Source organism: Culex pipiens, chromosome 3 (assembly GCF_016801865.2).
Source record: "Culex pipiens pallens isolate TS chromosome 3, TS_CPP_V2, whole genome shotgun sequence".
NCBI lineage: Eukaryota > Metazoa > Arthropoda > Insecta > Diptera > Culicidae > Culex > Culex pipiens.
The window spans coordinates 180,674,417-180,689,782 of NC_068939.1; the positions used below are offsets into that span (position 1 = coordinate 180,674,417).

The 15,366-nt window shown below is 34.0% G+C and overlaps 1 protein-coding gene across 1 annotated transcript; it reads right to left on the reverse strand.

Annotated features, from left to right (window-relative positions):
* Positions 1–11,643: 11,643 nt before the first annotated feature.
* LOC120423952 (uncharacterized) lies at positions 11,644–12,848 on the reverse strand. Its single transcript, XM_052711206.1, has 3 exons — positions 12,656–12,848; positions 12,131–12,587; positions 11,644–12,065 (listed from the first exon to the last, which is right to left on the reverse strand). The coding sequence occupies exons 1-3, from the start codon at positions 12,769–12,771 to the stop codon at positions 12,045–12,047; spliced, it is 594 nt and encodes a 197-aa protein (XP_052567166.1). The 5' UTR covers positions 12,772–12,848; the 3' UTR covers positions 11,644–12,044.
* Positions 12,849–15,366: the final 2,518 nt, after the last annotated feature.

Here is a 15,366-nt window from a genome sequence, read left to right on the forward strand (position 1 = left end):
TGTAGGGAATTTTATTGTGGCTCTTGAATTATGAACTCAGTTCACTACATCAATTAATGTTTAGGGAGTATTGCATAAATCAATCTATCATTTCGTAGAAAAGTTATTTCTATTGCAAATCCATAATTTTGTCGAAAGTAAAAAAAAACAACTTAATTCACTTATTATGTGGTTAACACCTTTCTCACTTTTTACCAAAACTGGGTAACAAAATTTTAGCTTTTTATTTTAGAGCAATTCCAGCTCAAATCAGGATTTTTTCTGGTACTTTTGTATCCGACCCTCTCCGATTTCAATGAAACTTTAAAAACATGTTATCCTAGGCCTATATAAGCCATTTTTGTGTATATGGAGCCAATTGTACTCCAAAATAACATTTGAGAAGGGCGTAAGGTATTTAAATATTTTTGTATTTTGTAATTTAAAAATTACTGTACCTCGAAGCCGTTGAGTCGTATCAAAAAGTGGTCAAAGACAAACTTGTAGGAAATTGGAGGGCTTTCTCACTGAAAAAAAATACACTGAAACAAAAATACACGCCACATCTATGAGATTTTTTGATTTTTAAGTCTTAAACTTAAATTTAAAGGTGATGTCACGATTTTTTTTTCGTTCAAATTTTTTGAGGAAATAGCCTAAGATGTTACAAAAAGACTGACGAAAAATGCAGGATGGTATGTCTCTCCTAAAAAAATACCAAAATCATTTACTAAAACTGTTTTTTTGAAAAGTGGTCTAAACGTCAAAATTTTTGAAAACCGGTAGTGGGAATCGATTCTCCAGACAATTTTACATAAAAGTCACCATATTGACCATTGTCCTATGTCCAATCCGGTTTTAAAAATGAAAATGTTGTAGAAAAAACGAGTTTTTGGTGGTTTTTGGCAATTTCTATATGACAGACTTGGTTTTTCAGTCTCGTAAATATTTTTACAGGAAAGCTTGTCCAATTTCCCATAAATTTGCTTTTGACAGCTTTTTGATTTATGTCGTTTTTATATTTACGTAATCAAATTTACTATCCTGGTTTCTACCTGAAAAAAAGTCTGTTTTCAGTTATAAGCAATGTAATTAAGCTTATATCTGTAAGCCCTTACATTTCTGATTTGAGCTGAAATTGCTCTTTAAATTTAAATCAAATTGGGCAATTTTCAGTTTTCGCAAAATCATTAATTTTTTTTATTTTAAGATAATTTAGAAAATCCTATCATAAACCAAACCAGCCTTAAAAATGTTGCCATACCGTTTCATTTTTTTTTTTTTTTTTTTTTGAGAAAATAACACTGACCTACAAATATTTACAAAAGACTACGTATTCTCAACTCGAGGGTTCGGTGGCATTCGGGGTCTGAATATTTTTTGCAAAATTCAAAATAAAAGTGTTTCGAGGGCACCAAGTCCATGCTTCTCCTCGATTTTAGCCTGCGCAGAATTTGGTTGGTCGCTGTAATGTAAAAAAAAATGTTTTTTTGGTCTTTTTTCCATTACTTTGGTTGCTGTTATGAAGTTGAGTTTTTTTATGTCGAATGACTTGTTATTTTTCATATCTTTCTGAACTTTCTTATTGTTAAAAACAAAAAGTGCAGTAATTATAATTGCAAAAACTTTTCCTCATTTTTTTACGACCCCTTAAACACCCTTTAAATATGATTTTTATGTAAAATAATTGCGTAACTTCAACTCAACCGCTTTTTTAACTTACACAGTAAAACAAATTATGGTTATATTTTACATCTTCTACATTAGGCAAGAAAAAATGTGTAATTTTACCACTTTTCTGGTGTAATGTCACTATTTCAGTCTAAATTGAGGTAAAATTACATCAGAAAAGAGGTAATATTGATCATGTCAAAATTACACCTTCCAAATTCACACAATTTTTTACTGTGTAGTAGTTTGTGATTGTTGGAATGTTTGTACACATGAGTTGTATAATGAACTTTTCAGCACTCTTTCTTGGGTTATGAAAAGCAGGCCGTTTTGTAAATTAAGGACATGAAATTTGAGTAGTTTCAAAACGAGGTTGCAATCGATTTATTATAGCACTATTTTGAGGTCTGGAAAGAATAAAAACGCATTTAAAATAGTTTCATAAAGTTAAACTTTTCAACCTTCACTGTGAAGACAGTGCTTAACCTCTTGTGACTCATGCGGGAATGTTTTTTTTTTTTGCAATTCCGTGACTATTCTTGTCATTTTATAGTAACGAAATGGCCTACTTATCGTGACCTAAATTTAAAAGTGATGAAAAGTTCATTATAACACTCATTTGGTGCTGGGAAGTTAAATTTGTCAGCACTTGGTTCGAAATGTTATGCTTTTCGACTTTTTGTTTTGGATTTTGAGTTAGCCAAACAAGTGTTTTTTCTGAATTGCAAAGAAAAGATTCATGTTATTCGCAGCGGATTTTTCGTAGTTTATGCAAAAAGTTGCAAAATAGTAGTTTATGCAACAAGTTGCAAAAAGAGGATGTTTTCAGCACGAGTCGTACATTTATCTAACGAGGTTCACCGAGTTAGATAAATACGACGAGTGATGAAAAATCAAGTTTTGCAACGAGTTCCATACAACGTTTTTTTCAATTCCGAAAAACACCCTTTGGACAGAATTATAGGACAAATGTCCATGCATTGAGTCAATGAATCGTTGAAATCAAAAAAAGTGTTGAAAAGTATAACTTTTCCTAACAAGTGCTGAAAAGTTCAACTTTTCAGCATCCATTTCAGTGCTGAAAAGTAGAACTTTTCAGCATTTGTTTTGAAAAGGGTTACTATTCGATTCTGTTATTTTTGGTACAGAAAAGTAAGCTGTTTCGTCGTTCAAGAATGACAGGAAAAGTAAGTAGTTTCACGACGGAATTGCAAAAAGAAGATTTTTGCAATTCCGTCGTGAAACTACTTACTTTTCCTGTCATTCTTGAACGACGAAATGCCTACTTTTCTGTACCAAAAATAGCAAAATCGAATAGCTACACTTTTCAAAATAAATGCTGAAAAGTTCTACTTTTCAGCACTGAAATGGGTGCTGAAAAGTTGAACTTTTCAGCACTTGTTTCGAAAAGTAACACTTTTCAACATTTTTTTGATTTAAACGATTTATTGACAAAATATATGAAAATTAGACTTAAAATTTCACTCAATGGGTGTTTTTCGAAATTGCAAAAAATGTTGTATGGAACTCGTTGCAAAACTTGATTTTTTCAGCACTCTTCGTATTTATCCAACTCGGTGAACCTCGTTGGATAAATGTACGACTCGTGCTGAAAAAATCCTCTTTTTGCAACTTGTTGCATAAACTACTATTTGCAATCCCGCTGTGAAACTGTCAACTTTTTCTGTCCTTCGGGAGAAACGAACCGGCCTACTGTTAACTACCAAAAATAACAGATTTAAAAATTAATACCTTTTGATACCAGCCCTACTTTGCTGCACTGAAATGGGTGCTGAAAAGTTGAACTTTTCAACACTTGTATCGAAAAGTAACATTTTTCAATATTGTTTTGTTTTGAACGGTGAATTTACTTAACACATGAATGTTTGACATAAAATTCCATTCAAAAAGCGTTTTTCGAAATTGCAAAAAATGTTGTAAGCAACTCGTTGCAAAACTTTTGGAAACCATTGATATTTTTATTAAATCACTACCGACATGTGCAAATAACAAAAGTATTAGATTTAACACCTAAATGAAATATTTACGTTTTATGTAATTTTTAATGGTTTGTGATTAAGGCTCATTTTATTCAAGAGTCATTCCGATTTTTATGTAATTTAATTTTACAGATTTTTTTACACAGATGTAATTTTGTCATGATTTATACACAGCAAAAACTCCGATGGTAAAATCGCATGCAAAATCATGCATATCAATTTCGTCAAAAAAAAAGACACTTAATATTACACACACAAACAAAAATTGCAACAGGCGGGATTCAAACCCAGGACCAACAGAAAGGACTGACGCCTTAGCCCGCTCGGCCATCAGACCGATGGAGACAAGAAAGGATAAACGCATATATGAGCTTGACATTTCGGTCAAGTAGGTTTCCCATACACGGCGTAGCTGTAACAAAATATTATAAAATGACATACCTCATCGGAGATTTATCCATAGAAAGTTATGTTTTACCGGCCTGAATCAGAATCTTTATATTTGAAAATATTATATCGGTGAAAATTGCTTTTATCAAAATTTGAAGGTTTTTTATTTTTGGGATTTTTAATTGATCTCTAAAAAAATATTTTTATTGCAAATTTTTAGAGATATCTCACCTTTACAACGCTGTTTACAAAAGATACACCACTTTAAAGACAACCATATTTTGGATGATTTTTTAGTGGCAAACATGATTCCAGAGGCTCAAGGTGAAACGAAGTTCTCAAATTTCTCTACAAATTTGTAATAAAAATTAATTTTCAAAGATCGATCCATCTATAAGGCTACACAGCAAAAAATCTGATGGTAAAATCGCATGCAAAAGCATGCACATCACCTTCGTCAAAAAAGGCACTTTATATTACACGCATGCAGCGTACAAGTTTTGTAAAAATAAAAAAAAGAGTTGCAGCCGACGGGATTCAAACCCAGCACCAACAGTACGGACTGGCGCCTTAACCCGCTCGGCCATCAGACCGATGAGGAATGGAAAAGGATAAATGCATACATGAGCTTGACATTTCGGACAAGTAGGTTTCCCATACTGATGGGCTACATATTTCAGAGTGTAATATTACATATAATTTCATAAAATAATGCAACATTTACTTTACACCCAGGCCTTTTACACGCAGCTGGATTACTATTTTTTTTTTGCTGTGTAGATCAATTAAAAATATGTATTAAAAATCAAAAACCCTAACATTTTGAAAACCGCAATTTTCACCGATAGAATATTTTCTAATTTATAGATTTTGATTCAGGTCGGTAAAACACAACTTTCTACATATAAATCTACGATGGGGTATCTCGGTTTATATTATTTTGTTCCAGCCACACCAGGGCCGTATCTAAGGGGGGTGTTATGGGTGTTCAACACCCCCCATGGAAAAAAATGGCTTACACCCCTAACGCCCCGACTAAGACACGGCCCGAAAGGTCCCTGCCGACCGTCGTCGTGTAAAGTCGTAAATTGTAAACCCTTCTTAATATTAATAAAGTTACATAAAATAATAAAAAAAATCTTTCACTAAATACGCCCTCAAGAAAATATTTAAAAAAAAACTTTCATCGTTGACGACTTGAAAAAAATTCAACTGTCACTAAATACGCCCTCAAGAAAATATATAAAAAAAGCTTTGATCGCTGACGCCTTCAAAAAAACTAAACTCTCGCTTAATACGCCTTCATTAAAATAATTTAAAAAAGCTTTGATCGTTGACGCCTTGAGAAAAACTAAAGTCTCGCTTAATACGCCTTCATAAAAATAATTTAAAAAAACAACTTTGATCGCTGACCCCTTAAAAAAACTCAACTTTCACTAAATACGCCCTCAATAAAATATTTAAAAAAATCTTTTATCATTGACGCCTTGAAAAAAAACTCAACTAACACTAAATACGCCCTCAAGAATATATTTTGAAAAAAAAACTTGTATTATTGACGCCTTGAAACAAAACTATACTCTCAATTATTTTATAAAGGCGTATTTACTTACATAAAATAATTAAAAAAAAACTTTGATTGTTGACGCCTTGAAAAAAAAACTTTCACTAAATACGCCCTCAAGAAAATATATAAAAAAAAGCTTTGATCGTTGACGCCTTGAAAAAAAAACTTTCACTAAATACGCCCTCAAGAAATTATTAAAAAAACTTTGATCGTTGACGCCTTGCAAAAAAAACTTCCACTAAATACGCCCTCAAGAAAATATTTAAAACAAACTTCCACTAAATACGCCAACAAGAAAATATAAAAAAAAGCATTGATCGCTGATGCCTTGAAAAAAAACTAAACTCTCGCTTAATACGCCTTCATAAATATAATAAAAAAAACTTTTATCGTTGACGTCTTGAAAAAAAAAACTTTCACTAAATACGCCCTCAAGAAATTATTAAAAAAAACTTTGATCGTTGACGCCTTGCAAAAAAACTTCCACTAAATACGCCCTCAAGAAAATATTTAAAACAAACTTTGATCGTTGACGCCTTGAAAAAAATTCAACTGTCACTAAATAGGCCCTCAAGAAAATATTTAAAAAAATAACTTTGATCGTTGACGGCTTGAAAAAATTCAACTGTCACTAAATACGCCCTCTTTGACTTTGATTGTTGACGCCTTGAAAAAAAAAAAACTTTCACTAAATACGCCCTCAAGAAAATATTTAAAAAAAACTTTGATCGTTGACGGTTTGAAAAAAAATCAACTGTCACTAAATACGCCCCCAAGAAAATATATAAAAAAAGCTTTGATCGTTGACGCCTTGAAAAAAACTAAACTCTGGCTTAATACGCCTTCATTAAAATAATTTAAAAAAAAACTTTGATCGTTGACACCTTGCAAAAAAAAAACTTTCACTAAATACGCCAACAAGAAAATATAAAAAAAAGCATTGATCGCTGATGCCTTGAAAAAAAAAAACTAAACTCTCGCTTAATACGCCTTCATAAATATAATAAAAAAAACTTTTATCGTTGACGTCTTGAAAAAAAAAACTTTCACTAAATACGCCCTCAAGAAATTATTAAAAAAAACTTTGATCGTTGACGCCTTGCAAAAAAACTTCCACTAAATACGCCCTCAAGAAAATATTTAAAACAAACTTTGATCGTTGACGCCTTGAAAAAAATTCAACTGTCACTAAATAGGCCCTCAAGAAAATATTTAAAAAAATAACTTTGATCGTTGACGGCTTGAAAAAATTCAACTGTCACTAAATACGCCCTCTTTGACTTTGATTGTTGACGCCTTGAAAAAAAAAAAACTTTCACTAAATACGCCCTCAAGAAAATATTAAAAAAAAACTTTGATCGTTGACGGTTTGAAAAAAAAATCAACTGTCACTAAATACGCCCCCAAGAAAATATATAAAAAAAAGCTTTGATCGTTGACGCCTTGAAAAAAACTAAACTCTGGCTTAATACGCCTTCATTAAAATAATTTAAAAAAAAACTTTGATCGTTGACACCTTGCAAAAAAAAAACTTTCACTAAATACGCCAACAAGAAAATATAAAAAAAAGCATTGATCGCTGATGCCTTGAAAAAAAAAAACTAAACTCTCGCTTAATACGCCTTCATAAATATAATAAAAAAAACTTTTATCGTTGACGTCTTGAAAAAAAAAACTTTCACTAAATACGCCCTCAAGAAATTATTAAAAAAAACTTTGATCGTTGACGCCTTGCAAAAAAACTTCCACTAAATACGCCCTCAAGAAAATATTTAAAACAAACTTTGATCGTTGACGCCTTGAAAAAAAATCAACTGTCACTAAATACGCCCTCAAGAAAATATATAAAAAAAAGCTTTGATCGTTGACGCCTTGAAAAAAACTAAACTCTGGCTTAATACGCCTTCATTAAAATAATTTAAAAAAAAACTTTGATCGTTGACACCTTGCAAAAAAAAACTTTCACTAAATACGCCAACAAGAAAATATAAAAAAAAGCATTGATCGCTGATGCCTTGAAAAAAAAACTAAACTCTCGCTTAATACGCCTTCATAAATATAATAAAAAAAACTTTTATCGTTGACGTCTTGAAAAAAAAAACTTTCACTAAATACGCCCTCAAGAAATTATTAAAAAAAACTTTGATCGTTGACGCCTTGCAAAAAAACTTCCACTAAATACGCCCTCAAGAAAATATTTAAAACAAACTTTGATCGTTGACGCCTTGAAAAAAATTCAACTGTCACTAAATACGCCCTCAAGAAAATATAAAAAAAACCCCATTTAATATCACCAGAGGTGAAATAGAGCCTTTCTTGCAAAATGATGAATTTCCGAAAAATATATTGGTGCAATTAAGTTTTCAGAAACATAATGATACCACCCAGTGAGAATTTGACCTAAAGTTTCGAATCTTTTTAGACTAAACCTCGAATGCATTTTTTTTCAAAGGTACATTATGGGTCCTAATTATATTTAATTAAGAAAAACTTATTTGACTGACATTATTAGAAAAAAAATTAAAGGGTACTCAGTCTTTAATGTTAGTCTATGATTAACTATGATCTATTATGAGAAGCCAGAAAGAACACCTTCACGCGCAGCGTAAAACGCGCAAGCCAAATTTTAGGCCCAAGCAGTTTATGGCGCATGTTTTCGAATGGATTTTTATTTGAAACTGAATTCTTTTAATTTGATAGTGTTATCTGTAAAATAGTCCAAAAATACCTCTAAAAATACCTCTAAATAAAATGTTCGTCTCCGACCCCACGGCTACAAATCTGAAATATAAAAATTGTGGGTTTTACGAGCGGTTTTCCAATGATGGAAGACACAAATTTTTAAGAGCGGATACAGACATCGCTCAAGTATTTCAGAAAAAGAGCTCTAAAAAATCAGACTTTGAGTTCCGGGTTTCGAGCCAAAATTCAATCGAAAGAACGCATCTAAACCTTTAAACTAGACATAGGATTTTTTTTCTGGGACGATCCCTCGCCGTGCACGATTTTTTTAAGATATCTGAGAAAAGCGTTTTTCCAAAAGCAAACCTTAAACCTTTCTTTTGTAAGAAAGGCAAAAAGCTTTGATCGCTGACCCCTTGAAAAAAACTAAACTCTCGCTTAAAACGCCTTCATAAGAATTATTTAAAAAATAAAAACTTTGATCGTTGACGCCTTGGAAAAAACTGAAGTTAAGCTTAATAAGGCCTCATTATAATCTCGAAAAATCGAAATCGCACTAAAATCGCCAGCTATTTTTATTATAAAGCCTTTGACGAACAGGCCCTCCTTGATTTTGTTAGTAAAATACTTAGATCGTTATCAGCCAGATCCAAATCCAACTTTGACTATGTACGCCAAAGTTTTTTTTATATGGGGTCATTTCTCCCCAACTGGAAACAAAAAAGTACAAATTCGAAATCTACATTTTCTGATCCTGCTGAAATTTGGCGAAACTGTTTATCATATCGAAACATGAAAAAATCTTCTATTTTTTGGCACTGCCCCAAAGTTTTACGATTTTCGCCAGTTAAAAAAACATTGTCAAATATTTTGGAAAAAAATGAATAATTCGACAACGAATATTCGACTGCAATTTTTAAAAGAAACTTGTCGCTGATTCAATTCAGCGTCATCATTTTGATTAATATCAAACATGGCAGCATTTTGAGCAATTAGAATAAATGATGCAGGGATGGATGTAGGTAAATTCTGCTACTTTAAGCTTATAAATTTGAAATTCTCAAGAGATTTCATCTTGCCCTAACAAGTAAAGTTCGATTCGAATAAACAATTTAATGACGCCATATAATTCAGCGTTTAAAAAAAAAAGCAGTCGATTTTTGCTTTTTTGTATCCACGACATGGCCATTTGAAAACTAATTTAAAAAAATAGATGAAAATCGTAAAACTTTGGGGCGGTGCCAAAAAGAAGGGATTTTGCATGTTTCGATAGGATAAACAGCTCCGCTAAATTTTAGGCCTGTTCAGAAAAAGTCAATTTCGAGTGGCGTGAAATGGCCTCGTAAGCAATTGTATGGGCAGTAGGGTGCCCAGAATATGGGACTTTTTCTCAAAACCTCGCTCCACAAGCTGAATATTGTTCCTTAACCTATTTTAGGACTCTGGGCCAAATATGAGCAAAATCGGTCATCATTTACCCATTGATACTCGGAGGTGAAGTTTGTATGGGAAAAAAATTAAAAAATGTTTGGAAAACCCACGTTTCATACGGTTTGGTCTGCACGGTGCGCTACTTCTATCCAAATATTCCCAAAAGTGAGATTCTCATTGAAAATGTAATGCTCTACAACTTTGTAGAACATACCAAAGCTCTAAAAATCGATCCTGAAAAGTTATTAGCGATTTAAAAAAGTAATTTTTGTATGAAAAACATTTTTTTCACCAACTTTATGCTCGGGTATCAATGGGTTAATCTCATCCAATTTCGCTCAAAATTTACACAGTTGCTTAAAATAACCCAGAAAACCGTTTTCCGCTTGTGGAGCAGGGGGTCATTTTTTCTGGGCACCCTAATGGGCAGCTGTCAAACTTCTATGGAAACTTGTACGAACAAATCAATGTTTTTTTTGACGATATTATCTTTTTTATCTACAAACTGATCTCTGAAATGTGATTGATTCGAAAATGTTTAAAAATGTTATTGTGTGATATGACCGAGGATTGAAAATAAAAGTTGTTGGTTGGTATGTTACATTTGACAAGAAAAAAAAGATCCGTCAGCTTTGATGTTTGTGTTCTATCAAAAAAGGCTAGAAATCTGGTAAGTATGCTACGAAAACTTTTTGTTGATTTATATTTTCCAAAAACTTTATGAGCTTATAGTTTGGGTTTAAAGAACAACTTTGCTGAAAACATCGAAGAGATACGTCTACATCGCCTTAATTTTTTTTTCAAACTAAAATCAAACTAAGGGATTATTGTTTGTGCCAAAGCAAATTTCGCTGATGTCTTCGGCAAACTTGTTCCTTAAAACACAAACTATAAGCTCATGATATGTATGAAGAATAAAAAAAAAAACGGCGAAACGCATAGATAAAACGAGTTGATTTCCATTTTGAATTGATTTGGCTTGAGATGCTCGAGTTCGTTACCAATCTGGCTTAAGCTGTGTAAAGATAAAAAATGCCGTCCTGTAAAATTTTCTCCAAAAATTTAGGGGCAAAACAAATAACTGAAGAGAAAAAAAAATAATTGAAAACAAAACAAATCTAAACTATCAAGGATTCAATAACGTTATTTCAATATTTTCTATCACATATATCACATCAATAATATATGCAAGAATAACAATATTTTCATCAACTTATTGATGTTTAGATATTTTTTTAGCATTACTGCTACAGTATATAAAGCAAAATTCACGTTTTTGTTTGGTACGCATTTGTTGACTGTATACGCCCTTCCTATAACACACGCACACACCCCTAACGCCTTATGGGGGGAAACACCCCCCATTGAAGAATCCTGGATACGGGCCTGAGCCACACCGTGCCATACTGATGGGGTACATACTTTAGTGTGTAATGTTACATACAATTTCATAAAATGATTGGCATGATTCGAAGAGTTTTTCTGATGGAATACCCTTATCAGCCAAAAATAGTTGAATGTTTAAGCTTTCAATTCATGCAAAAAGTTCATAATTTTGTGAGAAATTGACAGAGTTATGTGCGATACAAAAAAAGGGGATCAAGTCTCCCCACTCTCCCCTACTGTTTGAGAATTCAAACTCCGCATAGGTACTTAATAGCATTTCACTTAAAAAATTAACTGTTTTATTGCTTAGACCTGGTTCCGTTTTTGCGCCTCAATCAACTCTTCACTTATTATGTTGTGCTCTACTTACTTTCACTTCCCCCAACATAGTTGCAAATTCTCACTGAATTATTCACTTTATTGATCCATTCCCCACACTTCAGGACGATGACTCTTTTCACACAATTCACATCTGAATCACCTGAATGTGGTGCTGTAATCCATTCGATTCCCTCGAAAAAAAATTCCACAACCGGCTCGAGTTTGATAAAATCAGCATTTTTATTGCACTAAAAACAGCACTTTTAAGCTATTCCTACTTCCATAAAAGCGTATACAACAAGGTGGTGCTTGATGAATCTCTGCATATATACTTAATACCTCTTAATACTGCGGTGGCGGCGTCCAGCACGTGAGTCGCGACATCGTTATGCGTGTTTGTGTGCAGGTCGAAAAAGATGAATGAAAGAGATTGGTGGTTAGGGGGAAGTCCGCTCGTTTAAAGTACGCGACAAATCCAACGAGTGCCGATGACGCTGAGAGAAATGCAAATATGTTTGCCGAGCGTTTTAAGTTGTTAATAGATAGGGTACAGATAGTTGGAATTGCGATGGCTCACGAAGCGCGCGCGCGCCAAAACTTTCCAACCGTTGGTTGTTCTAAGTGCCGTTACGAATCATCTGTGAATGGGTTTTAAATTGTGATTAACGTCGCTGCTGCCCACTCGGACCGAACCAGGACTTACATTCTTGAAACGGAACGTCACTTCTTCGACGAATTCGACGTCGTCCCACAGCTCGACGAGCCGGATTCGCTCCAGCGGAACCTGATACTCGAACTCGTACTCCGGCGCCTGGTGGGTGTGATCTACAAACACCCGGATGGTGTCGTGATGAAACCGGAAGATCAACGTAAACGGCCGCGTCCGGTCTCGGAGCCAACGGTTCGGTTCCCGAACCTCACGCTGCCAGACCACGTTCTTCCAGTTTTGAACCACCACACTTTCGTCTTCGTCGTCTTCGCCGAAGATGGTCTTGAAGTGGTACGCGATGTAGGGCGAGGAACTCTTGGCCGCTGGTCCCACCAGCCTGCCACAACAACCCTGACCTTGAGCTGCCACGGTGGACTCCGCGACGGACGCTGGCGCCGACAGCGACTTGTGGACGGGCGGAGGCGTCGGCAGAATGAAGTTGATTGAGAATCTGTACACACAGAGCGATAACACATCTTGAACAACCTTCAATTACACCCCACCTCAAAATTCACTTACACCTTGGCGTTGGGCGTGAGCCGCGCCTTGACAATCACTTCGTCCCCAATTTGGGGCTTCTTTGGGAATTGCGCCGAAAATGGACGCTGCTCGCCCGCGCTGATGGGACTGTTCATAGCGACGACGCGACTCTTGAAACGATCCGACAGGTGTGGTTGCACTCGCGACTCTCTCAATACTGACGGGTAGATTCAGGCAAAGGTGAGCGCGAAACTGAACAAAAAAAAAAAGAATCACTGTGACCAAGGGAAAGGGGGGTTCACCCAGAGAACGTCATAAGTTGGAGCAGAGCAGTGTAAGTTGGCTGTTGCATGTTGAGCAATTTACATCTGATTTATTTTTTCCTAATTGCCATCTAATTATGCTTGGTGGCTGTTAAGCGCGGGGGACCCGTGCCGAAGGACACTGCGTGGGAAACGAAGGTTCCAGGAAAGTTTAGTAGGGAGCTTGGGTTGGCGAATTCTTAGACATGTCCTTTTATATTTTCTACCTAACGAAACACATTTCTGTGAATTGAAATATGTTTTAAAATGCATAAGATTTTTTTTTTCGGTTTACATGTAAATCGGCAAAAATGTCAGATGTTGGTTTGAGCAATCTGTTTTCAGGGCATTAAAATATATATTTTTGCAATTCCATCGTGAAACTACTTATTTTTCCTGTCCTTCTGAAGAAATGAAACGGCCTACTTTTTCCTATCAAAAATAACAGAATCGAATAGCAACACTTTTCAAAATAAATGCTGAAAAGTTCTACTTTTCAGCACTGAAATGAGTGCTGAAAAATTGAACTTTTCAGCACTTGTTTTGAAAAGTAAAACTTTTCAACATTTTTTTTTATTTAAACGATTTATTGGAAAAATACATGAAAATTTTACTTAAAATTTCACTCAATGGGTGTTTTTCGGAATTGCAAAAAAAATTGTATGGAACTCGTTGCAAAACTTGATTTTTTCAACACTCGTCGTATTTATCCAACTCTGTGAACCTCGTTGGATAAATGTACGACTCGTGCTGAAAAAATCCTCTCTTTGCAACTTGTTGCATAAACTACTATTTTGCAATTCCATCGTGAAAATACTTACTTTTCCTGTCATTCTTGAACGACGAAATAGCCTACTTTTCTGTACCAAAAATAACAGAATCGAATAGCAACACTTTTCAAAATAAATGCTGAAAAGTTCTACTTTTCAGCACTCAAATGGGTGCTGAAAAGTTAAACTTTTCAGCACTTGTTTCGAAAAGTAACACTTATCAACATTTTTTTGATTTAAACTATTTATTGACAAAATACATGAAAATTTTACATAAAATTTCACTCAGTGTGTGTTTTTTGGAATTGCAAAAAATGTTGTATGGAACTCGTTGCAAAACTTATTTTTTTCAGCACTCTTCATATTTATCCAACTCGGTGAACCTCGTTGGATAAATGTACGACTCGTGCTGAAAAAATCCTCTTTTTGCAACTTGTTGCATAAACTACTATTTCATCTCTTAACAAAACAAATTTGAAGACATTTGGTTGTATCATTGCGGAGATATAGCTATTTGAAGTTAGCAGTTTCAAAAAACGGGTTCCACGATATCTCAACATTGCTTCGATTTTTGTACTTTTTGAAAATTCAAAATTTCAAAATCTGCCATCGTCATGCACACGGGATATGTCTTGGGAGTCTCCACCCTAAATTTCAGCCAATTTGGTCCGTCCCATCCCGTCTCTCACTCAGTTAAATCATGAAATATCTTCATGAAACTTTCAGGAGTTATTGAAAATTATCTTTAAAGTGGATTTAATAAATTTTCTGTAATACGAAATTTTGTGATTTTCTACTTGTATGTAACCCCTTAAGAGTAATAGCTACTTAGGCTTAGTTTTGTTTTTTGGAATATCAGTTATTATAAATTCAAAGTTTTTCTCCCATTGCAAATCAAAGCAATTTCAGCCAATGAGTCCTAAAGCCCTATGTAAACTGTTTAACGGAAAAAACCATCTCTGATCACTTTTTTTTATTTTTATGCAAAAAAATTGACAAGACAACATTCATAGATGGATCAACTATGGCCCCCCTTGGAACGAGCTGTAAAGTAGGTTGCTATCTGTCAAGAAGGGCCGTGAAGTTATTTTTTATAAATTGAATGCATTTTAAACTCTTTGCGGTCGTTCAAAGGGTCATTGTACTCAGAAAAATAAACTTTATCGTTGTGAATTTTTTTAACCAATTTAGGCATGATTTTAGGACCCAATTCAAAGTTTTTTCTTCTCTCAAAAAATCGAAAATATTGAAAGGAAAAAATAATCATAACCGATTGTAAATTTATAAGAATACATTATATTACGTTATTTTTGCTTTTTCAATAAAAAGGGGACACGTTTAAAGTTTTAAAATTTTCACTGATATTTTGCGATTTTTTGATAGCATAACTATTGCAATTTATAAAGCATTTCATGATATTCTATGCTCCAAAGTTTTGAAAGTTAAGCTTAAAATTTCAAACACAGACATAAACTTTGAAAAATATTTGCAACGGCCTTATCAGAAATAAAAGTTATCCATTATGTTTGATTTTTTTCATTCAAAAATGTATGGAAATTTTAGTGCGCACCTTTGCCCCGCAAATTTCTTTTTAGGAAAAATGTTGGTGAAGAATAAGAATTGGCTAGGCTAAACACTAGTTAATTTGTTTTCAAAAATTTCGTGAACCTGAAGTTGT

What these genes read in the sequence shown, in the direction of transcription:
- LOC120423952 (XM_052711206.1), bottom strand. Translation starts at nt 12,771, where the DNA reads ATGAACAGTCCCATCAGCGCGGGCGAGCAGCGTCCATTTTCGGCGCAA. An exon ending in CTCACGCCCAACGCCAAGGT is followed by an intron (nt 12,588 to 12,655) that starts GTAAGTGAATTT and finishes CTGTGTGTACAG; the next exon opens with ATTCTCAATCAACTTCATTC. An exon ending in TGACGTTCCGTTTCAAGAAT is followed by an intron (nt 12,066 to 12,130) that starts GTAAGTCCTGGT and finishes ACCCATTCACAG; the next exon opens with ATGATTCGTAACGGCACTTA.